This window comes from Leptonychotes weddellii, chromosome 6 (genome assembly GCF_054177405.1).
Source record: "Leptonychotes weddellii isolate Sample4059 chromosome 6, ASM5417740v2, whole genome shotgun sequence".
NCBI classification, from domain to species: domain Eukaryota; kingdom Metazoa; phylum Chordata; class Mammalia; order Carnivora; family Phocidae; genus Leptonychotes; species Leptonychotes weddellii.
The window spans coordinates 24,214,235-24,240,819 of record NC_138374.1 but is presented as its reverse complement, the minus strand read 5'-3'; the positions used below and the strand labels follow the sequence as shown (position 1 = coordinate 24,240,819).

General features: G+C 49.6%; 1 protein-coding gene across 6 annotated transcripts; it reads left to right on the top strand.

Annotated features, from left to right (window-relative positions):
- Positions 1 to 11,289: 11,289 nt before the first annotated feature.
- On the top strand, positions 11,290 to 26,453 carry PPRC1 (PPARG related coactivator 1). 6 transcript variants are annotated; one of them, XM_031025674.2, is made up of 14 exons: positions 11,290 to 11,463; positions 15,893 to 16,081; positions 16,653 to 16,799; positions 16,919 to 17,020; positions 17,135 to 20,027; positions 20,327 to 20,380; positions 21,222 to 21,279; positions 22,048 to 22,118; positions 23,108 to 23,831; positions 24,793 to 24,942; positions 25,053 to 25,119; positions 25,238 to 25,359; positions 25,610 to 25,761; positions 26,054 to 26,453. In XM_031025674.2, the coding sequence occupies exons 1-14, from the start codon at positions 11,329 to 11,331 to the stop codon at positions 26,155 to 26,157; spliced, it is 4,968 nt and encodes a 1,655-aa protein (XP_030881534.1). In that variant the 5' UTR covers positions 11,290 to 11,328; the 3' UTR covers positions 26,158 to 26,453. The 6 variants fall into 6 exon arrangements, with proteins under 6 accessions (XP_030881534.1, XP_030881533.1, XP_030881532.1 ...); XM_031025673.2 differs by having other exon boundaries at positions 11,290 to 11,481; positions 16,919 to 17,011; XM_031025672.2 differs by having other exon boundaries at positions 11,290 to 11,481; positions 22,051 to 22,118.
- Positions 26,454 to 26,585: the final 132 nt, after the last annotated feature.

Here is a 26,585-nt window from a genome sequence, read left to right as displayed (position 1 = left end):
CGCAGCTTTTAAAAAAGGAGACGGAGGCAAAGACCCCAGAGGGGAAGGGCGGGGGAAGGGCGGGGGAGGAATAAGAGGCGAAGCCTCACACTCGGTGTCCGTCTTCGGGGCGCCGCCGAGTTGGGAGCGTAGCTGAGCCGGAGCGGGAGCCGGGACTGGGGGAGGCGGAGTCAGGGTGGGCCGTGAGGTGTAGCTCTTTTCTCCACCTCGGCCGCGCTCTGGGAGGGAAAAGGGACTGCCGACCCCCACCCCAGCCCCCCGCCCGTGCTCTCTGAGACCCCAGTCTTACTCTGGAAGGTCTTTAAATTCCATCCTCCCACCCCCACCCCAACCTGGGCGGGGAAAGCACTATCCTAATTCCTGTAGCAGCCCAACTCACCTCCTCCCTAAATTAACCACCCCTCCCTTGCCTGCTAAACCAGTTAGGACTAGAGCCAAAAGGGTTAATTAAGTGGTGTCCCCGCCCTCCCCCGCCTAAGGGCTGAGATCCTGGGTTTTGCTGGGGGGAGGGGGCGGTGGAATGACCGCCAGGTTGGACTGGGGAGGGGGTAATCCGCAGGCCATCCTTCCCCCTCGCGGGCTCTGACTAATCAGTCAAGACACTGTCCTCCCTTCCCCCTTTCTCCATCCAGTCTCGGCCTCCCCCCACTCCCCCCTCGCCTGCAAGCTGCTCTCCTTTGAGGGCCTCGAGACTGGGGAAGAACAGGAAGCAGACCCCTCCAGTGCCCCCTACCCGTAGGGGCTGAGGCGTTGGTGGGGAGTGGGAGGGAAGAAAGTCTGCGTGGTCGGTGTAAGGAACACTCCTTCCCCAGGGAGGAGCCTCCCAACCTTCGGGCACTCTTCAAGGACTCCCCAGGCCAGCCCTAGGAAGCGGGGCGGGGGTGGGGGGGCTCCATCTCCATCCCTTCCCAAAAGCCCGGCCTTAGCTGCCTTATAAACAGGAAATACCTATAAGCAGGGAAGAGGGAGGGGAAGGGAACTGTCTGGAAGAGAGAGCTGGCCCTCTCCCTTCTGGGGGGTCCCCAGCTGCCAGCTTAAGCTTTAAGGTGGGCTCCAGGAGTAGACACTGGGGACCTGGGCTGGTGTCCCCTCTCTAGGGCGTCTGGCCCAGACTGGGTAGGGGATCCTCCTCCCCTTTGTTACTTGGGAGAGGGGGCGCTTGATTGCCCCCACTCCTGCCCAGAGTCTGCACAGCTGGCTTGACTGGCTGGGGGAGGGTTGCAGATGTTGAAGTTCAAGTGTTTATGGGACCCCCTTCTCTCCACCTTTGTTTTTGCTGAGGGAGCATGAAATGATGGGGAGATGCATAGTCGGGATTGAAAAGAGGGCCTGCCTAGAGAGGCGAACCCCCTCCATATGCTAAGGAGAGGATGGGGGAGGGGAGCTGTGGTTAACTCCAGCATTCCCATCCACCTTGTGGATTCCCCCATCCCAGGGGTGGGAGGGGAGGGGGGAAGCTGCAGAGAGACGTGACTGAAGCCATCCATACTTAAAGCAGGTATTTCTTTGGCAGCATCCCCTGCCTGTATCTATCGCCTCCTCACATTTCCCCAGGCAGAGTTCAGCACTAGAGGGAGTGAGGAGAATCTAAAGCAACAGAACCCACGCCTGGAATTTGGGATACCTGGGTTTGAATTCCAGCTTTGCCCCTCATTAGAGCAAATGACTTGAGACAATTGACTTTCCTACTCTGAGCTCTGGCTTTATCCTCTGTAATTGGTACCTGCAGCTTGGTGAGAATCAGTAGACAAGGTATGCCCAGTCACCTAGCCTGATGCATGCCATGTAGTCAGTTCTCAATATACTTTAGCCCTTTTCTGCTTTCTGTGAGGTTATCTGTTATTTCTAGAGTGTCAGGAGTGGGCTGGAATGACTGGAGGATTAGAGATAGTGTGGAGGAGAGGGACTGCCTGCTTTGAACCCTTTCTCCACTGTCCATGAGGTTGCCTTCCCCCAATCCTGTGACCACTTAACCCTGAGGCCACTCATTCCAAACAACTAGCTTGGCCAGATTCCATGGTGATCACCAGTCACCTGGGTGGACAAAGGGGCTTGCAACCCACCCAATAGGGACTTGCCTCCTCTGAATCTGAAGTTCCCTTCTAGATTACACATATGGAAGTTGGAAGTCAAGGAAGAAGCAAAAATGTGTCGAGTATACAGTATGTACCAGGCACTGTGCTAGGTGTTTCATACCTGAGATCTCACTTTTCATAATGACCTTAGGAGGAAGATATTATTACCTCCATTGAACAAGCAAGAAAAGTGATATCCAGAGAGATTAATAAATTTGAACTTGTCTGTAAAACATTCTTCTTCCTCTTCTTGCCTACTAATTAGTTAATGCCTCTTTAAACCTCAGTTTCTAACTTCACCTCCCATTGGAAGGAACCCCTCCCACTCCCACCCCAGCTGATCTAGTGGCCCTGTTTTCTTTAAGGAAATATCTCAGTGCTGTTGAATGGGTGATTAATGGCTTAAGTCCTTGAGGAACCAGACTTACAGAGGTTAAGCATCTTGCCCAAGGTCACACAGCTAACTAGTACTCAACCCAGGGCTCTTCTACCTGCCTTAACTTCTAGTATGGACCAGACCTGGGGAAGGAGAGGACATCTTTGGAGCAGTTTTCCGAATTGTGGTGCAGGCAAAAATGGGAACTTACAGCTGCCTGGCAGATGGACCTGGGGTCTGGTAGGGAGGCAGTGAGTCTATGTGGAAGGTCTTTAATATAATGACATGTCCTGGAGGATGGCAAGCTTAGCTCATTTGGATGGATGAACATGAGCACCTAGTATTTTTTTCTTTTTGAGGTGAAATTACATGACATTTAAAGTGAACAATTCAGGGGCGCCTGGGTGGCTCAGTCGTTAGGCGTCTGCCTTCGGCTCAGGTCATGATCCCAGGCTCCTGGGATCGAGCCCCGCGTCGGGCTGCTTCTCCCTCTCCTACTCCCCCTGCTTGTGTTCCCTCTCTTGCTGTGCGTCTCTCTGTCAAATAAATAAATAAAATCTTTAAAAATAAAGTGAACAATTCAGGGTGCCTGGGTGGCTCAGTTGGTTAAGTGACTGCCTTTGGCTCAGGTCATGATCCTCGAGTCCCAGGATCAAGTCCTGCATCGGCTTCCTGCTGAGCAGGCAGTCTGCTTCTCCTTCTGACCCTCCCCCCTCTCATGCTCTCTCTCTCATTCTCTCTCTCAAATAAATTAAAAAAAAAAAATCTCAAAAAAAAAAAAGCACTAATCCCATCATGGGGGCCTCCCCCGATGACCTCATCTAAACCTAATTACCTTCTAAAGATCCCATCTCCAAATACCACTTTGGGGGTTAGGTTTCAACACGTGAATTTTGGGGGTATACCAACATTTAGTCCATAGCATTCATCATAAATCTATATAGTAATAAAACACAGTAATTAATCTTTATAATAAAGTCATTTAAAAAAATAAAAAAGTGAACAATTCAGTGGCATTCCAGTATTTTTTAATACCAGCCATTAGTGCAAGATAGACTATAGACACGGGATGAAGTGAAGTAGGAGGTACTAAGGAGAAGAGGTGAGGTGAGGAAAGGAGAAGGGGAGAGGAGCCCTACAGAGAGGCAGGCAGCAGAAGCAACTAGGTCAGCTTGTTCCCAGAAAGAGGTGGGCTCCTGCTTTCAGCCCCTAGAACCTGTCACATCCAACTCCCTCTCCTGACCTTGACCTTGTCCTGCTCTATTTTCTCCCACATTTGTCTACCCCTGAAACACCCACAAATATTATTGGCATCACTCTCCTTCAAGGATGAATTTTCTTTTTCCATCGAGGTAGTAGTTGATATGTCTTATTAATGGCTATATCCCTAGCACCTAACAGAATGCCTAGTATTCAGAATGCCTACAACTTTGTTGAATGATATAAGAATTTGGACAGGATTTATCTTCCCCTGCCCCAAAATATGATGCCTTTCCCTCTTGTCCATTTACCATCATTATCACCATATACAACCACCACTTCTTTCTCTGCCAAAGCAGTTTCCTAAAGTGTATAAGAAACTCCCAGGAAGGGGTGCCTGGCTGGCTCAGTCAGTGGAGCATGCAACTCTTGATCTCGGGGTTGTAGGTTGAGCCCCACATTGGGTGTAGAGATTACTTAAAAATAAAATCATAAGAAAAAAAACACCCACAACTTCCCAGGAAACCTGTTAAATATGCAGAAGACCCCACCTTCAGATGGAAGAAACCTCTTCTCCGGAGAAGAGATCTAAGTAGTCTGCATTTTAAAGAAGTTTCTCTGGTGATTCTTCTGCATGCCCATATTTGAAAATAGTTCTTTTTTCTAAAAGTGTCCCTGCCCCTCAGAGCATTCCCACCAAGGGGATGAAACCTATTCATTCATTTCTCCTTCAATAAGCACCTGCTTGGTATAGTGGTGGAACTAAGGAGCCTCACTGTGTGCCTCTGCCCAAATGGTTCAACCCTTCCTTAGCCTCAATTTTTTCCTCAGTAGAAGGGAGATAATAATCCTCAAAAGTGGGTTTTGGGGACTAAAAATTAAGCACCAAAAGAGGCCTGAAGTGCTGGCAGCTCCCTAGCAGAGTAGTGGCAGTCCAGGTATATTAATTATCTAATGCTATGGAACAAGTTACCCTCAAATTTAGCATTTTAAGACCACAAACTTTTGTTATTTCACTCAGTTTTTGAGGGTCAGGAATCCAGAAGTGGCTTAGCTGGTGTTTTAGCTCAGGGGCTCTCACAAGATTATAGTCAAGCTGTTGTCGGGGTCTGCAAGGTTTGACTGGAGGTAGAGAATCTGCTTCAAGTTCACTCTCATGGTTATTGGCAGGCCGCCATTCTTCAATGGCTGCTGGACAGAGGCTTCAGTTTTTTGCTACATGGGCTGTCCATAAGGCTGCTCTCGCAACATGGCACATTACTTTCAGAGAGAGAGAAATAAGAGCACCTGGGCTGAAAGCCTCAGTCTTTTTGTGACATTATCTCAGGAGCAATATATCATCATTTCTACTTTATGTTATTGGTCACACAGACCAACCCTGCTACAATATGGGGGTGTGGGGGGGCTAAGAAGACTGTGACTAACAAGAGGCAGAGATTATTGGGGGCCATCCGAGGGTTTCCAACCACACCATGTCCGGTCTTCAGCATTGTAGGCCTAGAGATTCAATTTAGGCAGTGAATCAGAATACATCAGATTCAGGAAACTGATTCACACAAATTAAATACACATGAAATATCCTGGTAGACTCTCCCTCTTCTCTGGAATAGTTTAGTTAAACTGGTCTTCCTTTGGAACACAACAAATGGGTTATGGGTTCCCACTTCAGAGCCTATGTGCTGACTGTTCTTCTTAGAATGCTTTTTGAATGGCTAAGTCCTCCTTCTGCTTCTGGTCTTACTTCAAATGTCTCCTCAAAGGCCTTACCTGTTCACACCATATAAAATTTTTCCCACTTACTTTTTATGCTCTTCATCCCAATTATTTTCTGATAGCACTTAACGGCTCTCTGGTATTATTTTGACTTTTTATTTACTTGCAGAATTTCTCCCCAGTAGAATTTGAGCTCCACTAGGGAGGGTTTTTGTTTTTGTCTGTTTTTTGGGGTTTTTTGGTCTGTTTTGTCATTGCTGTATCTCCAGTGCCTAAAACAGTGCCTGGCACATAGTAGGCACTCAATAAATAAACCAGGGTGCTGATTTGCTAATTCACACTGAAAAATATGTCGTGTGAACTGGGCATTTTATCTCACTTGATCAACACACATTCTCAACATAGAAAATGATATGGGAAGGTGGTTACTACAATCAGGTGAGTCTTTGGTGAGCATGGAGTCAAGCAAGGACACATGATTGGAGGTTCCCAAAGTTTGCTGGTTTATAAGGTTTTACTTTTTTTTTAATATTTATTTATTTTAGAGAGAATGAGAGAGAGCAGGGGAGAAGGGCAGAGGGAGAGGAAGAGGGAGAATCTTAAGTAGCCTTCCCGCTGAGCATGGCACTCCACTTGACACAGAGTTTGATCTCACAACCCTGAGATCATGACCTGAGCCAAAAATCAAGAGTCGGACACTCAACTGACTGAGCCACCCAGGTGCCCCTTTCCTTTTATTTTTTTAATTAAAAAAAATTTTTTTTTAAAGTAAAATCCAATGCGGGGCTCAAATGCACAATGCTGAGATCAGGAGTTGCATGTTCTACCAACTGAGCCAGGCAGGCAGGCACCCCTGAGGTTTTCCTTTATGGCTCTTAGAAATGCACCTGCCAGGGGCACCTGGGTGGCTCAGGCCTTAGGCATTTGCCTTCAGCTCAGGTCATGATCCTGGGGTCCTGGGATCGAGCCCCGCATCAGGCTCCCTGCTCAGCGGGGAGCCTGCTTCTCCTTCTCTGGCTCCCCCTGCTTGTGCTCGCTCTCTCGCTGGCTCTCCCTCTCTGTCAAATAAATAAAATCTTTAAAAAAACGTAAGAAGGGGCACCTGGGTGGCTCAGTCGTTAAGCGTCTGCCTTCGGCTCAGGTCATGATCCCAGCGTCCTGGGATGGAGCCCTGCATCAGGCTCCCTGCTCCACAGGAAGCCTGCTTCTCTCTCTCCCATTCCCCCTGCTTGTGTTTCCTCTCTCCCTGTGTCTCTCCCTGTCAAATAAATAAATAAAATCTTAAAAAAAAAAAAAGTAAGAAAAGAAAAGAAATGCACCTGCCAGGCACCTGGCTGGCTCAGTCGGTGAAGCATGTGACTCTTGATCTCAGGGTTGCAATTTCTTTTTTTAAGATTTTATTTATTTATTTGACAGAGAGAGACACAGTGGGAGAGGGAACACAAGCAGGGGGAGTGGGAGAGGGAGAAGCAGGCCTCCCGCTGAGCAGGGAGCCTGATGCGGGGCTCGATCCCAGGACCCTGGGATCGTGACCTGAGCCGAAGGCAGACGCTCAACGACTGAGCCACCCAGGCGCCCCTCAGGGTTGCAATTTCAAGCCCCATGTTGAGTGTAGAGATTATTTAAAAATAAAATCTTTTTTTTTTTAAAGATTTTATTTATTTATTTTGAGAGAGAGAGAATGAGAGCGAGCGAGCACATGAGAAGGGGGAGGGTCAGAGGGAGAAGCAGACTCCCCGCCGAGCAGGGAGCCCGATGCAGGACTCGATCCAGGGACTCCAGGATCATGACCTGAGCCGAAGGCAGTCGCCCAACCAACTGAGCCACCCAGGCGCCCCAAAAATAAAATCTTTAAAAAAAAAATAAAGGAAAAAAAAATAAAGAAAGGAAGAAATGCACTTGCCAGGAGACAAGGAACCATGACACACCTGTCTGGGTGGCACTGGAGATCCAAAGATACATTCTTAACTTTTTTATATATTTTATTTATTTATTTGACAGAGAGAGAGTAAAAGAGCACAAGCACAGGGAGCACAGGGGGAGAGGGAAAAGCAGGCTCCCTGCTGAGCAGGGAACCTGATGCAGGGCTTGATCCCAGGACCCTGAGATCATGACCTGAGCCAAAGGCAGACGAGTAACTGACTGAGCCACCCAGGTGCCCCCAAAGATTTTTTTTTTTTTTTAAGGAGAGAGAGTGAGCACAGGAGGAGCGGAGGGAGAGGGAGAGAGAGAATCCCATGCAGGTTCCATGCTCAGCATGGAGCCCGACAAGGAGCTCATTCTCACCATCCTGAGATCATGACCTGAGATGAAATCAAGAGTTGGAAGCCTAACCGATTGAGCCACCCAGGCGCCCCTATATATTCTTATCTTTTTGAGTAGATTCCATGCTGACATCATACTTACGAGATTAGATTGTTTCACTGGATGATGAAAAAGCAGAAATGGCACAGTTTTCTGCTTTAACATTAATCTTCTTCCCAAAGCCCAATCACCAGAGTAATGACCATAATTAGAGCCCAAATCACCAGTATTTACAGGGCATCTCTTAGAATTTGTTTCTTCCAGGCTGCTCTTTCTGCCCATGGGTCCTGTCCCGGTGCTATAATAAAATCACTTTTTGGAAAAAAAAAAATATGTTTCCTCCATAGAGGAACAATTGTGCCATTCTGTATTGGTTCTTAATGATTTCTCATAGGCAAATTATTTCCAAATTCTTGGAAATAAAACTTAGTGTTTCCCTCATTTGACAATTCTATGAAAAAATGGTGAACAGATTCAGTTTCTGAATTTACGGCTTTTAAAGCTTATTTGGGAAGGCAAAACTAATACACTTGAAATATTAAGAAAATAAAAGGAGGGGGCACCTGGGTGGTTCAGTCCGTTAAGCATCTGCCTTCGGCTCGGGTCCTGATCTCAGGGTCCTGGGATCGAGCACCACATTGGGCTCCCTGCTCTACGGGGAGCCTGCTTGTCCCTCTCCCTCTGCCTCTTTCTCCCTTGGTGCACTCTCTCTCTCTGTCAAATAAATAAATAAAATTTTTAAAAAGAAAAAATAAAAGGAGGTTGTATTAATCTATCCAGGCTGCCATAACAGAATACCACAGACTAAGTGGCCTAAAAACAAATTTATTTTCTCATAGCTTCAGAGGCTGAAAGTTCAAGATCAAGGTACTCACAGGGCTGGTTTCTGGTGAGACCTCTTTCCCTGGCTTGCAGGTATCTCTTCCTCTTCTGACACCAGTCCTATTGGATTAGGCTCCCATCTTTATGATGTCATTAAATTTAATTACCTCCATAAAGCTCTATCTCCAAATACAGCTACTGGGGCTGAAGCCCTTCAACATATAAATTTTGCCTGGATCAGGAGGGGGGTTACAATTCAGTCCAGAACAGAGGTCCTCTCCTCTCATGATTTCTTTTTTTGTGTGAGAATGTATATTGATACAACCTTCCTAAAGGGCAGTTTGGCATTATCCACCAAAATTTCAAATGTAAACATCCTTTAACTCAGCAATATCATTGGAAGGAAACTATTTCATAGACAGAATGTACAAAAGGGCAAAGATACACGTACACGTGCACAAGAACGTTCACTGTAACTTAATCTGTAACAGTGAAAAATTTGAAATAACTTAAATATAATTTAAATAATAGTATAGTCATATAATGGAACTGGTACTCACTAAGGTATCAGTAAATAAGATCTCAGTAAAGACTAATGTATTTTTACCTGAAAAAAAACCGAGTTGTAGAATCATACATATGGAATGGTCACTTTTTTGGGGGGGGGGGTAAAAACTTTTTTTTTTTAAAGATTTTATTTATTTGACAGAGAGAGACACAGCGAGAGAGAGAACACAAGCAGGGGGAGTGGGAGAGGGAGAAGCAGGCTCCCCGCCAAGCATGGAGCCCGATGCGGGGCTCAATCCCAGGACCCTGGGATCATGACCTGAGCCGAAGGCAGACGCTTAACGACTGAGCCACCCAGGCGCCCCCCCTAGACTTTTTTTTTTAAAGATTTTTATTTATTTATTTGTCAGAGAGAGAGAGAGAGCACAAGCAGGGGGAGCTGCAGGCAGAGGGAGAAGCAGGCTCCCTGCTGAGCAAGGAGCCCTCTGCAAGACTCAACCCCAGGACCTGGGATCATGACCTGAGCCAAAGGCAGACGCTTAACCAACTGAAGCACCCAGCCATCCTGATTTTTTAAATTTATTTTTATTTTTTTATTTTAAAGTAATCTCTACACCCAATGTAGATCTGAAACTTTCCCTATGTATTTTTACATGAATACAAAAAGTGTGGATGAATACACACCAAAGGTGACAAGGATTAAATCTGGGGAGTAGAACTGGAATTTGCAGGCCAAGAGCATTTTTAATATAGTTTTATATATAGTTTTGTGCTATTTGAATTTTTTTTTTACATTTATTTGAGAGAGAGAGAGAGAGAGCACATGCACACGGGGGAGAGGGAGGGGCTGAGGGAGGGGGAGAGAGAAACTTCAGCAGACTCCGCCCTGAGTGCCAGTGCAACTGGGGCTAGATCTCAGGACTCTGAGATCATGACCTGAGCTGAAACCAAGAGTCGGATGCTTAAGGGACTGCACCACCCAAGCGTCCCTGAAATGATTTTTAAACTTTTGTTAATAGAAAAGTTTTTTTAAAAATAAGAAAACGATAAGAAGGAGCTTCTAAAAGGCAAATGAATGACTAGCAGTGATAGTGATGGACTGTGGAAATACAGAGAGGTATCATGGTTTGTTGGGATGATCAGAAAAGCTTTCCTGGATAAAAGAGGGCATGAAAGATGTTTCCAAGTTCAAATATTCCAAACAGAAAACAAAGGCAGGAGAATACCAGTTGTAGGACAGCAAGATGATGTGCAGCAGCAGGAAATACCTTTGGTAATGAGGTGCCAATGTGGGTTTCTGAGTAGCCCAGAAAGACCCCAAGAATGCCGTGTTTTAAGATTAAACCTACAAACTTCTTGGGGCACCAGGGTGGCTCAGTTAAGTGTCTGCCTTTGGCTCAGGTCATGAGCCCCGCATTGGGCTCCCTGCTCAGCGGGAAGCCTGCTTCTCCCTCTCCCACTTCCCTTGCTTGCTTGTGTTCCTTCTCTCACTGTCTGTCAAATAAATAAAATCTTAAAAAAAAAACCTCTACAAACTTCCATTTATAAGATAAATTAGTAGTAGATATGTAATGTGCAACATTACATAGCTAATACTGATGTATGATATATAGGAAAGTTGTTAGAGTAAATCTCATCACATGGAGAAAAAATTTTTATTTTACCTATGTGACAAGATGGGTTAGCTGAACCTGTCTATGGTGCTCATCATTTCACAGCACATGTAAATCAAACAATCATGCTATATGCCTTAAACTTATACAGTGGTGTATATTAAATATTTCCTAATGAAACTAGAAATAAAGGAAGATTAAACTATAACAACAAAAAAAGATTAAACTAGCAGGTAGTGGCGCAGTGGGAGATTAGGTGAAGGTTAGCTCCTGGAGTGCGGGTGCCCACTAGGGGGTGCTCATTCAAAGCATAGGCCCACTTGGACTATGTGGTAAAAGGAAAGTACCGCTTTATAGAATGTCAGATAAAGAGGGCGTTTGGACAGTTGGACAAATTAGGAAAATAAAGAGATGCGTAAATGTTAACCCTCCCCTTATTACCTCGCGCTCCCCAACCCATAGAACCCATAGAACACAAAACTAAGCGTGACAGTATGACTGTAGCATGCGCCGTTGGGGCTCTGCTTAGAACAACTACTATTCCCAGGCTCCCTTGCGAGGCCAGGGCCCTCTTCCCAGGTGCAAGTGGGTCTCGCCTCAAGGCCTTTTGGGATCCGTAGTCTTGCAATGTCTTCCGGGAATTGTAGTTCCCATCCCACAATCTGCTGGGCGAGGCGGCGCCGGCGACCAGAGCTGCGCTGGGTGTTCAGGGGCCAAGATGGCGGCGCGCCGGGGACGGAGAGACGGAGTCGCGCCGTCTCCGAGTGGGGGCCCCGGACCCGACCCCGGCGGTGGAGTCCGCGGCAGCAGTTGGGGGAGTCGGAGCCAAACACCGTATGGGACTGTGGGATCTGTGAGTGGCGGGGAGCAGGTGAGAGGCTGGCGGGCGGCCCGCGGCTGGCAGCAAAGCGGCGTGTGCCGGGCGGTGACACGTGGACGCAACAGGAAAGGGAGGAAGCGCTCGGGAGGCGATGCCGGCTGGCTGCGGGAGACGGGTTGGGCCGAACGGACCTGGGCTGTTTACTGGAGGGACGCAGGCAGAGGCGGGGGTCCCCATGGCCATTCCTCTGGATCGCCGGAGGGGCATAGCCGGGTGTTGGAAACATGGCCCGTGGTGGGGAGTCAGAGATTCGGACTTGGAATCCAGGGTTAAGACCTCCCTCTGAGGATGCCGAGTGGGGGTGCCCCTAGCACCGCGCTGCAGTGCCTTTTTGGAGCCACGTGGGGTGGGGGGAGCAATTTTCCCGGGAGAACTTGTCGGCTTCCCCTCCCCCTCTAGGCGGCTCTGGCACCCACGTGGGTTGGGCTTCTGGTTGGGGGGTGGCCCGCGGGTCCACGTGGGGGCGGGGAGGGGATGTCCACGTGGCTCCCGCTCCAGGCTGCCCGGCATCTCGTATCGGCGTTGGAGCCGCACTGCTGGGAACTGGGTGTGTCTCAGCCCGTCCCGCCATCTCCGACCGTGTTGGGGGCCGCTGGCTGAGAAGGAAGGTAGGGCCTGCTAGAAGCAACTTTGCCCAGGGTCTTGGAGTAGTTTTTTTCTCCTGCATTGGTTCACGGCGCCTCGACAGCGGACGGTGAAGGACCTTCCAGATGTGCGGGGAGTCAGTTCCCTGCGATTGGTGGAGTGTGTTGGGGAGGGCAGAAGGCCGAGGTTAAAGGGCTGTGGGGTAAGCTTGTGGTGGCTTCTGTCTGACCGGCTTGTGGTGGGTTGTGAGTCATGGGCACTGGCGTTTTGGTTGCCTGCGGACCTGCCTCATTCGTGATTCAAGGGGCATGGGGAGTGTCAACATATACGTGGGACAAGCCTAAGTAAGGGAAAGAGAATCCTTTCTCCTTCCCTTTTTCCTTCAGCGTCTCTTTTGAGGAAGCAGCTAAGGCCTCCTTCTGTGAACTGACACATAAAAATTGAGGTGATCTGTATTTAGAGCTCTTTGGAATTTTGCTGGGGATGGGAAAAGTTGGAGGCGATTTAAGAACTATTCAACACTAGTTGAACATTTATTGGATAGGGGTGGCTTCTTCTGTCAGATTCTGTTTCTTTGGTCTTCATTTCTCTATGCTTAGTGTTACCATCTCACTCCTCAGCAGAGGGCTTCTTAAAAGTTGCCACCTAGAGTGGTGGGCAGGACTTAGTCTGAACTGTTCTCTCTCTTTTTTTTTTTTATAGATTTTCTTTTTCTAAGATTTTATTTATTTATTTGAGAGAGAATGAGAGAGAGCACATGAGAGGGGGGAGGGTCAGAGGGAGAAGCAGACTCCCTGCCGAGCAGAGAACCCGATGTGGGATTCGATCCAGACACTCCAGGATCATGACCAAGGCAGTCACTCAACCAACTGAGCCACCCAGGTGCCCTGAACTGTTCTCTCTCTTAAGCAATTAAGCTGAGTCCTTGAAAGCTTTTGGGTGTTTTGCTTTGGTTTGGTTTGGTTCTAGGTGGGAATTGGGCTGCAGGCTACCAGGTAATGTCAGTTCCAGCAGACCAATCCAGGCCCTTGCTTCTGAGGCCCTAGCTTGGGAGCTGCTCACCTTTTAGGGGAGAGGCAGGAAGGATCCATGACCCAGCTGTAATCCAATTTAGGTGGTCATCTGGGGTTGGAGAGGGTCTCATGGAGAGATTGTGTTTCCTCTCTCACCTCTCCCCTAAGAAAGGTAGGTATGTGGAAGCTAGTCAGTCAACCAATATTTATTGAGATGCTGTGTTCAGACATAAGGGATCCTGGGGTAAACCACACACAGTCCCTGTTCTCTAGGATCGTATGGTTTTATTGGGATAGACAGACAATAATGATGAGTGGGACAAAAGGAAAGTGCAGCATATTTGGGATTATATAATGAGTAGTAGTAATAGTCTACATTGCAGGGTCTGGGAAAGGACATTTTAAGTTGAGACTTGAAGGCTGTCTGTGGTGAGGGAGGGAAGCTTTCATCAGAGGAAATAGTATGGGAAGGATTTGAAGTGGGAGAGAACATGGCTTATTGAAGAAATGGAGAGACCTGTATGTCTGATGAATAGAGAGAGGCATAGTGGTAAGAGAGGACACATACTGGGGCAGAAGAGCCTGGTGGGGAAGACCAGGACCCCTGTAAGTTATATTAAAGAGTTTAAATCTAGTGCTAAGAGCAGTAAGATGCGGGGCGCCTGGTTGGCTCATTCGGTTAAGCGGCTGCCTTCGGCTCAGGTCATGATCCCTGGGTCCTGGGATCGAGCCCCACGTCTGGCTCCCTGCTCAGTGGAGAGCCTGCTTCTCCCTCTCTTTCTGCCTGCCTCTCTGCCTACTTGTGCTTTCTCTCTGTGTGTCAAATAAATAAATAAAATCTTAAAAAAAAAAAAAGCAGTAAGATGCCATTGGAGGGGTTTAGGGAGCATCTCAAAAAGTGATCAGATGTGTATTCTTAATAGTTTGTAGTTGGTTTTGACCCCTGTAGGGACAGGACTGCGTGTGAGAAAGCCAGTTGGGAGGTTGCTGAAGTTAGAGATGCTGGTGGCTGGCTCACTTTTAGCCTGGGTTTAGCCCCTAGATGATTTTGGTAGTCTGAGTGCTGTGCTCTTTGGGATTAGGGATAGATGATGTCAGGTGAAGAAGGGAGTGTCTCTGACTGGGGCTCCAGTACCTGCCTGATGGGGGTGGTGAGTGGGTCCCAGAGCTGGGCATTGTTTTAAGATTCTGGCCTAGTGACTGGGTCAGGTAGGTGGCAGGGCAAGTTGAGATGCAGCCTCCTTGCTCACCCAGGAGTGTTTGCTGAGCCAGGTGCTATTCTGCTGCTGGTTGTAATTACAGGATTGTGAAGGCTTGGGAGGAGTTAGTGCCTAAAACCTGCCACCTTTCACTTCTCCTCTGGGCATTGAAACTCCTCAGCTTAGTTAGGAGGGTGGGTATGGGGGTATAGTCACACCTGTTGCTTTTTTTTTTTTTTCTCTTGGAAGAGGTGCAGAGTTTCCCTTTGCTGCAGGAGGGGAGAGGGGATTAGCTTGTTCTTATTTGTTCCTATTCTTTGGCCTTCATCATCTGTTTCGTATAGTGGACATACCCCTGGTTCTGGCCTCCGGCCTTGCCAGCCCCATTCTAGCTACTTCTGGCCCTGCCCACGCCCACACTCTTGAACAGGCCTGGGCGGGTGGCTCCCTGCCTGACAAGGCTGAAGATGTTGCTAGTTTTTAGGCAAGTGGTGGGGTGGGGCTTTTCCATGTACTGCATCAACAAATCAGGCTTTCTCTTTTGTGCTCACATGGTCGAGGTGGGAGACTTTCCTTTGGGACTATCGTTGAGAGATTGAGTGGCCCATTGTAGGGCCTTCAAAATACAAAAATGTGAGTTAAGTGTGAAAGTCAACTCTGTATGAGACACTGTGCCAGGTGGGGCACCTGGGTGGCTCAGTCATTAAGCGTCTGCCTTTGGCTCAGGTCATGATCCCAGAGTCCTGAGATCGAGCCCCGCATCGGGCTCCCTGCTCCACGGGAAGCCTGCTTCTCCCTCTCCCACTCCCCTTGCTTGTGTTCCCTCTCTCGCTGTGTCTCTCTCTGTCAAATAAATAAATAAAATCTTTAAAAAAAAAAAAAAGACACTGTGCCAGACATCATGGATCATCAGGAAGTATAAGCACATGTTTAAACCCTTCTGAGATCCAAGAGGGATATAGGCTAGTATGGTACAAAGGGTTGTTTGCTCCAAAGGAACTTAGAATCGGTTTTAGTAATGATGCAAGGAACATCATGATTGCCAGAAAAATGAGTGCTACAGAAATCTGATTGAATTCAGGGGTATGAGGAGAGATCAGCATGGGTTGGGGAAGTCCGCGTTGTCTTGAACAAGGTTGGGTTTGAGCTAAGTAGAGAAGAAAGGCCTGAGTGGGACTTGAGGGAGGTAAGGTGGTTGGAGCTGAAATTGCCTCCTTGCTGACCACTTCTCCTTTGGTGTACCCCTCAGACTGTCTGCCTTTACCACTGCCAGCAGACAACTCTTCTGAACAATTTTGATCTTTTTGATGTTTTTACTCCCTAGTTTAATAATCTTCTGTGGCTCCAACTGTTTCTGGATGGAGTCCAGACTTTTTTTTTGCCCAGAAGGTCCTTGAACACTGCCATCCTGACTGGTGCTTTGGCTCATGGGTATACTTCTCTCTGCCCAGCAAGTCCAGAGGTTTGGCTTTGGTGGGGCTCCTGCTGAGTCTGGGGCATTGGTGTAGGGCTGAGCGCCTGGTTTACAGAGCCTATCACACAGCTGCCCTGGAGGTCCCATACCCTGCAGCCTTCATGCCCTTATGACCATCCTGTTTGCCCCAGGTGCTGCTGCATGAGGAAGGGGATGATTCTGGTTTTGTTAGTCTGTCTCGGCTTGGCCCCTGCCTGAGGGACAAGGACCTGGAGATGGAGGAGCTGATACTGCAGGATGAGACTCTGCTGGGGACCATGCAGAGCTACATGGATGCCTCCCTCATCTCCCTTATCGAGGATTTTGGGAGCCTTGGGGAGGTGAGCTGGGGCTGGGCCTAAATGTCTTTAGGTGGGAGGTTTGCATTGGAGGCTATGGCTCAGTGACTCTGCTTTCCCAGGATCTTGGTTCCTGGATACCCAAACCAAGTCCTTGAAGTGTGTTTTTTGTCTCTCAGTGAGAGTTGGGCTGTAGGATGCTAGACTATGTCCCATGTGAGAATGCCCTGGCAGGCTTGAACAATAGTCCAAGGCCTTTCCCCCTGCATGGGCCCCCATCTTACATGTCCAGGGGGTTCCAATTTGTTTTGAGTCCAGTTCCAGCCTAGCCAAGGGTTGTCTGCTGAGCATCCCACATCTTACCTGAGGGTGGAGGGAGTATATGAAACATAAGCCTAAGCCTTAATTTTGACAGGCCTCTCTTGGCACTAGAGAGGTGGGAGATGGCAATGAATGAAATTGGAGCCCATGCTTTCTGGCATTCAGATCTCTCTCTGGCAAATTGAGTTGAACTGAGCCTGGGAGACTATGTCTCTTGGCGTTCAGTCCTTCTCAGTGGCCAGTAGATCATTAAGGATGATGGTGGGACCTTCCTGTTGTCTTTCTGGAGCAGAGCAGGTTATCTCTGGAGGACCAGAATGAAGTGTCACTGCTCACAGCTCTGACAGAGATCTTGGACAATGCAGATTCCGAGAACCTGTCTCCGTTTGACAGCATTCCTGACTCAGAACTGCTTGTGTCACCTCGGGAGGGCTCCTCTGTGAGTGTGGGACCCGGGAGGGCGGTGTGTGGTTGGCACAAAGGTTAGAGCCAAGACTGTGGGCCTACTCCTATAGTTGTGAAGCACAAACTCATCTCAGGTCTTTTCCTCCCTCTCAGCTGCACAAGCTGCTCACCCTCTCCCGGACACCCCCAGAACGTGACCTCATCACCCCGGTTGACCCATTGGGGCCCAGCACAGGCAGTAGTAGAGTGAGTGGGGTAAGCCTGACCAGGGGAGCCTCAGAGACTCCCAGGAGGGAGGAGTGTGTGGGGACAGACCTGGAAAAATGTATCCCTGGAGAAAACTTCTGCAGCTTCTCTTCTTCCCTGCAGGTTGAGATGTCTCTCTCAGATCCTCCTTGGGACTTCTCTCCACCTTCCTTCTTAGAGACCTCCTCCCCTAAGCTTCCTAGTTGGAGACCCCCAAGATCAAGAGCCCGCCGGGGCCAATCCCCTCCTCCCCAGCAGCGCAGTGATGGGGAAGAAGAGGAGGAGGTGGCCAGCTTCAGTGGCCAGATGCTTGCTGGAGAGCTCGACAACTCTGTGAGCAGTATCCCAGACTTCCCTATGCACCTGGCCTGCCCAGAGGAGGAAGATAAAACTGCAGCAGCTGAGACGGCAGTGCAGGCAGCTGGTGATGAGAGCATCTCCTCCTTGAGTGAGCTGGTGCGGGCCATGCATCCATACTGCCTGCCCAACCTCACTCACCTGACATCACTCGAGGATGAGCTTCAGGAGCAGCCGGATGATTTGACACTGCCTGAGGATTGTGTGGTGCTGGAGATTGTGGGCCAGGCAGCCACAGCTGGTAATGACCTGGAGATTCCAGTTGTGGTAAGGCAGATCCCTACCCGGCCCCAGCCTGTGCTCCTAGATGACTCGCTAGAGGCCAGTCCAGCTTTGAAGCTACTCATGCCTACACTAGAGTCGGAGACAGAAGCTGCTGTACCCAAGGAAGACCTCTGCCCTGAGAAAGAGGGGTTGTCAGTAGACTCAGAGGAAAAGCTGGAGTCAGTCTGCTTGTTGGAGCCCAGGGAGGTCATGGAGCCCGTGATGCCCAAGGGGCCTCAGAACCCATCAGCCAACACAATGCTGAGCTCCCAGAGAGCTCGAAAGGGCAGGAAGAAGAGGAGCAAAGAGCAGCCAGCAGCCTGTGCAGAAGGCTATGCCAGGAGGCTGAGGTCATCTTCTCGTGGGCAGTCTACCATGGCTACAGAGGTGACCTCTCAGGCAGGAAACTTGCCTCAGGAGGAACTTCAAAGAGAGGTTGGGCCTCCTCGTAGTAGAGGGAAGCCCCGGGCTTGGGCTCGGGCCTGGGCAGCTGCCTTGGAGAAACCTAGCTCTGGGAACTTGGAGAGTAGTGCTGGGCAAGCTAGTCCTGACAAAGAAGATCCTCTAGACCTTTACTCCAACCTGGTTGACAGTATCCAAGCCAACCCTGTTCCAACCCATGTTTCTGCTCAAGCCGGCCCCATGCCACTTGACTCTGTTGAAACCGATCCCACTGAAGTTAATCCTGTTCTAGCCGACCCTGTACCTGTTGATCCTGCATTGGTTGACCTTGCTTCAGCAAACTCAGAGCTGGTTGACCCTCTCCCAGCTGACCCAGTGCTGATTGACCCAGTCCTGGCTGACTCAGCAGAAATTGACCCTACAGTGGTTGTTCGCATCTCAAATAACTTGCCACCGGGTGACCCTGTGCCAGCTAACTCAGCACCAGTTGACTCTGTTCCCAATGACCTGGCTCTGGTTGATCCTGTGCTAGTTAAGTCTAGGCCGTCTGATCCCAGACGTGGTGCAGTGTCATCAGTTCAGGGGAGTCCAGCTCCCCAGATCCTTCCAGAGTCAGAGTCCTTGGACTCCCTAAAGGCTATCATCCCTGAAGTCCAGGAGGTTATGGGTCCTTTGAAGGTAGAAAGTGGTACCAGTGCCACACCCCAGGAAGCCAGACCTCGGCCTCTTAGCCTATCAGAGTACCGGCGACGGAGGCAGCAGCGCCAAGCAGATGCAGCAGAGAGGAGTCCCCAGCCCCCAGCTGGGAAGTGGCCCAGTCTCCCAGAGACCCCCACAGGGCTAGCAGACATCCCTTGTCTTGTCATACCACCAGCCCCAGCCAAGAAGACAACTCTGCAGAGAAGCCCTGAGGTTTCTCCTGAGGCTTGCTCTGTGCCTGTGGGTTCTAGCCCTACTTCTCCTAGTCCTGAGCCACCTGCAAACAAACCTATGGCCTCAACTCCCACTGAGCAGGTGCCATCCCAAGAGCTGCCACTACCAGCAAGACCTCCACCTCCTACTGTGCAGCCCATGCCTCCCAAAATGCCCACTGCTTTGCCTTTCCCTCCAGGTGGGCTAGGCATGACCCCCATGCTGCCCCTTCCTACAAGTGGGCAAGGGATCCCCAGTCTGCCCCCACCACCCTTGCAGCCTCCCAGTCTTCCGATGTCTATGGGGCCAGTGCCACCTGATCCCTATACTCACTATGCTCCTGTGCCACCCTGGCCTTGTTATCCCCCTGTGTCCCCTTCTGGCTATCCTTGCCTGCCCCCTCCACCAACAGTGCCCCTAGTATCTGGTACTCCTGGCACCTATGCTGTGCCCCCTACTTGCAGTGTGCCTTGGGTACCCCCTCCAGTCCCAATCCCACCTTATAGCTCCAGCTGTGCCTATGGGCCCTTGGGATGGGGCTCAGGGCTGCAACACCCTCCATTCTGGCCTACTGTGCCACCACCTCCTTTGCCTCTAGCATCTGTTGGGAGAGCTGCTCCCCCACCCAAGGTGGAGCCCAGTGGCATTCCAGCTGGCCCTTCTGAAAGTGTACTTCCTGGGCCAATGACTCTCAGTCTTGGGTCAGCTGGCCAGGGAGCTCCGCAGGTAGAGCCCACCAAGGTGGAAGTCAAGTCAGTGCCTGCATCTCCCCATCTGAAACACAAGGTGTCCTCCCCAGTGCAAAGCCCTCAGATCAAGGCTCCACCATGTCTGCCTGCTGAGAGAGTGGCTGTTGAGGAGCCTGCATCAGAGAGGCTAAAGCCTGAGACCCAGGAGACCAGGCCCAGGGAGAAGCCCCCCTCTCCTGTTGCCAAGGCTGTTCCCACACCCACACCAAAGCAGAGCACTGTAACTAAGCTGCCTGCTGTCCACCCAGCCCGTCTAAGGAAACTCTCCTTCTTGCCTACCCCACGTACTCAAGGCCCTGAGGACGTGGTACAGGCTTTCATCAGTGAGATTGGTAAGTGCCACACAGTTTAGTTGATGTGAGTGAAGGGCATGGGGGTTGGATGGTGAGCATACTCCATAGAACAGGACAAACCACCTTGATGGGGCTGGGCTTTGTGGAGGGTCATTTGTTTGTTTGGAGTGTTTTTGAGGCAGAGCTCTGGGTTTGTTTGATTCCTTCCTGCTTTGTGTTGCTGCCTTCATTTACTTAGTATAGTGGGCAGGGGGAGCATAAAGGGAGAAGTGAGGTGATTTGGGAATTCTAGGACTTGAGTACTTCTGTTTCCAATCCTGTGTTGTGTGCTTCTACAGGAATTGAGGCGTCGGACCTGTCCAGTCTGCTGGAGCAGTTTGAGAAATCCGAAGGTGAGGAACCTGGGTAACTATGCTGAACCCCTTTCTGTTGCTATTTTCTTTGGGCCCAGCCCTGTAGTTACTTAGATGGAAGGAAGGGAGTGGTGGAGGGGCAGTCTCAGAGTCTCAAGAGAATTAATCTTATTCTGATAGGAATGGGGAGACAAGGTTCACCTATAATACAACCTAACCCAGGGAGAGGGAGGTGGTACAGCATGGCAAGAACTATAAAGAGCAAATAGATGTTGGAGATCCAAGAGGGTTGGGTTGGTTGGGGACATTTTTCTAGAGGGTAGTAGCTCTCAAGCTGGGCCTTGAAAGACAGGATGTGTGTGTGGTGAATAAAGGCAGAAGTGTAGGAAGGATTGTGTGTGGTGTGTTTGGAAGGCAAGGGATAGCTCAGCCTCTCAGTACAAAGCAAGGACCTAGGTGCTGTGGAGGGTATTGTGCCCTGTTCTCAAGGAGCTTATGGTCAATGGGGAGGAAAATTACAGAAATGACTCCTAAATTAGTAACAAGTATCTATAGTACAAGGAAAAATATAAAATAAGTGTAGAACAAATAGACCCCAAGTCCAGGAAGTTGCTTAGATCACGTAGAACCTTACATGCTAGGCTTAGAAGTTTGGGCTCTATCTCAGATTCAGTGAGTAATTAACAGATGTCTCTGAGCAGAGACATGATTAAAAATAGTACTGGCGTACCCACTAGAAGAGAATGGATCTCTCTGGGGAGAGTCCAGTGAAATACTAGGTAAACTGGATTTTCCTTCTTTCGGTCTCAAAGTCAGCCCTTCTGCACCTCCTCAATCTGGAACATCTGGTGGCCTTTTAACTAATTTGGTTTCTTTGCAGCCAAAAAGGAGTGCCCTCCCCCGGCTCCTGCTGATAACCTGGCTGTAGGAAACTCAGGGTGAGTATGGAGACATATAAGCGAGTTACCCTACAGCTGTTGGTCAGTAGCCGGCCGGCGCTTCAGGAACGTCAACTGGATGCCTCTGTCACAGGGACTTTTAGTTAGCTTTAGAGTCTTTCCCTGTTTCCCCGTGCCCCACTCAGCCCGTCACTATTGGACACTGTCTTGGGTGGTGAGATAGGAGGATGTGTACCATCCTCTGCTGTTGCCAGTCTGGGATTCCAAATGTCCTGGAGGTGTTTTTTATCTTCTGGCAAATTGTGCCTTTGGGGATTTCTTTCCTTTCTTTAACAAACTTTAAGCTTGCTCAACACTGGTGATGGTATAAGATCAAATGGGGAAGATACTCATGGCTAGGGCTCTCCTGACTCCTTGGAGGAGGCACCCTGGACATCCTTGTTCCCCAGTCTTCCAGCACTGAGAGGCTTTTTTTCATTTATCATGTTCATGCTACCCTATCCTCTTCTGACCAGCCTGTTCCCATTCACATTGATAGTGGGTTGTTTTTGAGCTAGATAGGCAAGGCTCCTGGCTTAAAGGAAGCGGGGGGGTGGGTATTCAAGGTCATAGCCAGCCTACCTTCTGAACAGAGCCGAGTTGAGACCCAACCTACATTTCGGTGCTAAGAGCCCATTGTGTTGGAGGAGAGTAATAGGGGCAGTTTGTGTATCTTGTTCTTCTCTGCACAATTGCTTTGTGAGGAAAACAGATGTACAAGATGTTGAGGAGGCAATGAACCAGGCTTTCCCTTTTCCCCCCCGCCAGCAGCGTTGACACTCCCCAGGAGAAGAGGCCCCTAGACCGGTTACAAGCCCCAGAACTGGCCAACGTGGCAGGTGGGTTCAGAGTGGGGAACTCTGCCTTTGATTAGTATGCAGCAAATGTTTATAGAACCTGCCCTGCACCGGGTGTGTGTAGATGTTGGGAATACAGAGATCTGATCCTCATCCTTGAGGTTCTCATAGTCCAGGGAGCAGATGTATAAACCAATGACCATGTTGAGTATCAGAGAGGTTGTATGTTAAAGAAGCCTTTGTGGTTTATAGTGGGGTCTGAGATGGGACAGTCAGGGGAGGGTTATATATAGAAGGTGTAATCCCTGAAGCAGAGGTTTGAGAAAATCACTGATACCAATCAGATTTAGGGGATGGGGCATTCTAGGTCGATGGAGCAGCTGGAGTGAACTGAAGAAACAAAACGAGCCTGGTATGTTTGGGGAAATTGCAAGTTGTTTGGTTTGGCTGGAGTGTAGCGGCTGATGGGGATGGTGGGTAGAACTAAAGCAAGAGATAAAGCTGAAGTGGTAAGTAGGAGGTCAGATTATGGGAACTTTGAGTGCCATGTTAAGTTGTGTGGATTTTATTTTGTGTATTGAAGAAGCACTTGGTTTTGGGGTGTTCCCTCTAGCAGGAATGTAGAAGACAGGGTAGATGGGCGTAAAACCTGAGATAGGAGATCGTTGGAAGATGATTACATGAGTCCAGGCAAGATGTAGCCGTGAAGTCACGCAGTGCTGGGTGGGGAGGTGTGGGGCTGGGTCTAAGAATGGAGGGGTGGACCAGACAGGAGCTGGTCACTAGCTAGGTTTGGGCAGTGAGAGGTTGAGGGGTTCAGGAGGACCCTAGCTGGCTGGGGGTTTCTTTTGCTTCATCCTCAAGATGGGGAACTTGGGGGAAGGAGTAGTTGCAACAGTGGGAGAAGTTGGGCTGTTGACTCTCGGTTACTTTGTGACATGAGGTGGGGGTCTCTGGACCCTCTCTACACAGTGTTTGGAAGTATAGAATCCGATCTCATCCTGCTATCTCCATCCTCCCTCCCCTCACAGGGCTCACCCCACCAGCTACCCCTCCCCACCAATTATGGAAGCCCCTGGCTGCTGTCTCACTGCTGGCCAAAGCCAAATCTCCTAAGTCTACCGCCCAGGAGGGAACCCTGAAGCCTGAAGGAGTTACAGAGGCCAAACATCCAGCTGCAACCCACCTCCAAGAAGGGGTCCATGGCCCTAGTCCAGTCCATGTGGGCTCTGGGGACCATGACTATTGTGTCCGGAGCAGGACTCCCCCCAAAAAGACGCCTGCCCTAGTCATTCCAGAGGTGGGCTCCCGATGGAACGTCAAACGCCATCAGGACATCACCATCAAACCCGTCTTGTCCCTGGGCCCAGTCATCCCTCTGTCCCCACGCACAGCTGCTTCCCAGGAGCCACTTGATCACAGGACTAGCAGTGAGCAGGCAGATCCCCCAGCTCCTTGCCTCGCCCCATCTGCCTTGCTGTCCCCTGAGGCCTCACCTTGCCGGAATGACACGAACACTAGGACTCCCCCTGAGCCCTCAGCCAAGCAGCGGTCAGTGCGCTGTTACCGAAAAGCCTGCAGGTCAGCCAGCCCCCCCAGCCGGGGCTGGCAGGGCTGCCGTGGCCGCAGCAGCCGTTCTGTCAGCTCTGGGTCCAACCGGACCAGCGAAGCATCTTCCTCTTCATCCTCATCGTCGTCTTCCTCATCCCGGTCCTGGTCCAGGTCCCTCTCCCCCCCACACAAGAGGTGGCGAAGGTGAGCTCTGATGGCCTGTTAGGTCCTCTTCATTTAGGAAGTCTGTGTGCTCTCCTCCAGTTTACTTTGAGAGCTTTTGCACATTGAGTTTGATATTTTCAGGCTCTAAGGCTTCCACTTCTGTCCTTGGCTTTTGTCTTCTCCCCCTGTCTTAGATTATTGACGAAGGCAAGTTGTGAGAAGATAGCTTCCATCCCTGTTTGAGTTTGGGTATCCCTGAGGTCACCTGCTTCCTCGACCCCTGCCTTGGGGAGACCATTAGGGCTGGATCTCGCCCGTGTTTACTCTGTCACATACTGTATCAGTCCTCACTTCTGCTCTTTTCTTGGTGGGCTGCCGAAAGATGGGATAGTGGGTTGTTGATAGCAGTTCTAATTGTCTGTTGAGGAAAGAGTCTGGACAGTTCCTTTGTTACTGTGGCCTCATACATTTTTGGGCAGTACCTTTTTCTCAGTAACAGACCCAAATTTTCCCGCTTAATCCATGAAGAATTCTTGGTTTTGGAACCAGAATGACCTCTTGAGAAATGACTCTACTACAGGTCTGGCAAGTCACCTCCCTTTTACGCCATGGTCACAGCACTGCTATGAGACATGTTAGGGGAGGAGGAACCCAGAGACGCAGGCCTGGCACCCCCAGCTAGTTGTAAGACCTAGGGCCCAGTCCTTTATTTGAGTCTCCATTTATTTTTCTTCTTACTGACTTGTTAAATATTTTTGTTTTTAATTGCATAATTGAAAATAACTATGATCTGTGCCAAAACACTCAAACATTCCAGATACATCTAAAGTTCATGAGGGCCTCAGTTTTATCATCTGTGGAGTTCCTCTAGACCTCTTTTGCTCTGCTTTGCCTTTGGGCCTGAGCTTCCTGACAGAGAGGCAAGGCTGGGGCCAAGGTGAGGTAAGTAGAATATATTTGCACCACTCCCAGCATTCCCACCTGCCCCTTTATCCTCCAGATCCAGTTGCAGTTCCTCTGGACGTTCCCGAAGATGCTCTTCCTCTTCATCCTCCTCATCTTCCTCCTCATCTTCCTCATCTTCCTCATCCAGTTCCCGAAGCCGGTCCCGCTCCCCATCCCCCCGACGGAGAAGTGACCGGAGGCGGCGGTGAGTATGTGGTCATGGAGTCTGTGCATCTGGGATGCAAATGCCTGAGAGTTCTGAGACTTGAGGTATTTAATGTCTGGGGGGCTGATGGCACCTTCTTCTCATGTCAGGTACAGCTCTTACCGTTCACATGACCATTACCAAAGGCAGAGAGTTCTGCAGAAGGAGCGTGCAATAGTGAGTAGAGGAACATGTCTTGGGAGGATGGGGCTTGCCCCTGGGCCGTGAGCTTGGAGGGTCTTCTACGTCGGTAGCCCTGGATCATGGTGTGTCAATTTTCCTTGTTCCAACATAGGAGGAGAGAAGAGTGGTCTTCATTGGGAAGATACCTGGCCGCATGACTAGGTCAGAACTGAAACAGAGGTTCTCTGTTTTCGGAGAGATTGAGGAGTGCACTATCCATTTCCGTGTCCAAGGGTAAGCTTGGGCCCTAAGGTCAGAGTGTCCTTTCCGTCCCATTCATCTACCGTGATGCTTCTTTGCCTTTCCTTCTTCCTCTGGTGTGCTAGGCAATGTAGGATGACCCCTGCACTCCCACAGTCAGAGGGTTGGCCATTTGGGGAATGAGAGGAACCACCCCAGTCCCTCTCTGTACCCTGGGAAGTATCTGTTCTCCATGGCATTAGCCCAGATAGCCATCCTAGCCTTGCCTCATCTTCCGCACCAGTGACAACTACGGCTTCGTCACTTACCGCTATGCTGAGGAGGCATTTGCAGCCATTGAGAGTGGCCACAAGCTGAGGCAGGCAGATGAACAACCCTTTGATCTGTGCTTCGGGGGCCGCAGGCAGTTCTGCAAGAGAAGCTATTCTGATCTTGGTGAGTGGAAGAGACCCTGAGGCTTTGGTATACTTCATATTGTCCCCAGAAGGGTTCCCAACCATTTTGAGAGTGGGGCTCTCCTTCATGGAGCTGACTTAATGCTGAATGTGACACAAAGAACCTGGGGGGTGGGATGAGAGGAGAAATGGGGGTTCTCTTGTCTTTTTGACTTAAAACCAGGGTGATATTATTTCCATCCATTATTGGGGTGGGAGGAGGCTGGCCTTTTGAGGACCCTGTGGTAGGGAAGTGTTGTCAGAGACCTTGATGTCTGTCTCTATTTTTATAGACTCCAACCGGGAAGACTTTGACCCTGCTCCTGTAAAGAGCAAATTTGATTCTCTTGACTTTGACACATTGTTGAAACAGGCCCAGAAGAACCTCAGGAGGTAACCCTGGGCCCATCTCCCCCTTCCCTTTTTCTTTGGAGGTGTCTAACCTCCTCCACCCCCTCTCCCCCACTTTAGGGGAGAGAGCTGCTAGTGAGGAGATGACTGTTTTATAAAGAAATGGAAAAAAGTGAAATAAAAAATGTGTTAAATCAGATTTTTTAAAGGGTTATTCATTTTTTATAACAGGCATTGAAACAAGTTAACTTGCATTCCTATGTTCCGATGGGGCTGAGGGGTTCCCCAGTGTTTGGAAGATCTAAGTCACTATGCAGACTAATAAACACAAACTAGAGAGAATTCCCAAGTGCTGTTGTGCTTCTTTCAATGGTGCCAGTGCCAGACAACTTCCAATCTGAACACAATAAGGGACATGCTTACCTCCATTTAATTCCTAGGACCTCTCTTCGGTCAGGTGCAAAATCCTGTTGG

Bases quoted from the DNA above. Each gene is read 5' to 3' on its own strand.
- PPRC1 (XM_006731076.3), top strand. From the start codon at position 11,329: ATGGCGGCGCGCCGGGGACGGAGAGACGGAGTCGCGCCGTCTCCGAGT. The intron at 17,021-17,134 runs GTAAGCCTGACC...TCTTCCCTGCAG, and splicing joins GCAGTAGTAGAGTGAGTGGG to GTTGAGATGTCTCTCTCAGA. The intron at 20,381-21,221 runs GTGAGGAACCTG...GTTTCTTTGCAG, and splicing joins GCAGTTTGAGAAATCCGAAG to CCAAAAAGGAGTGCCCTCCC.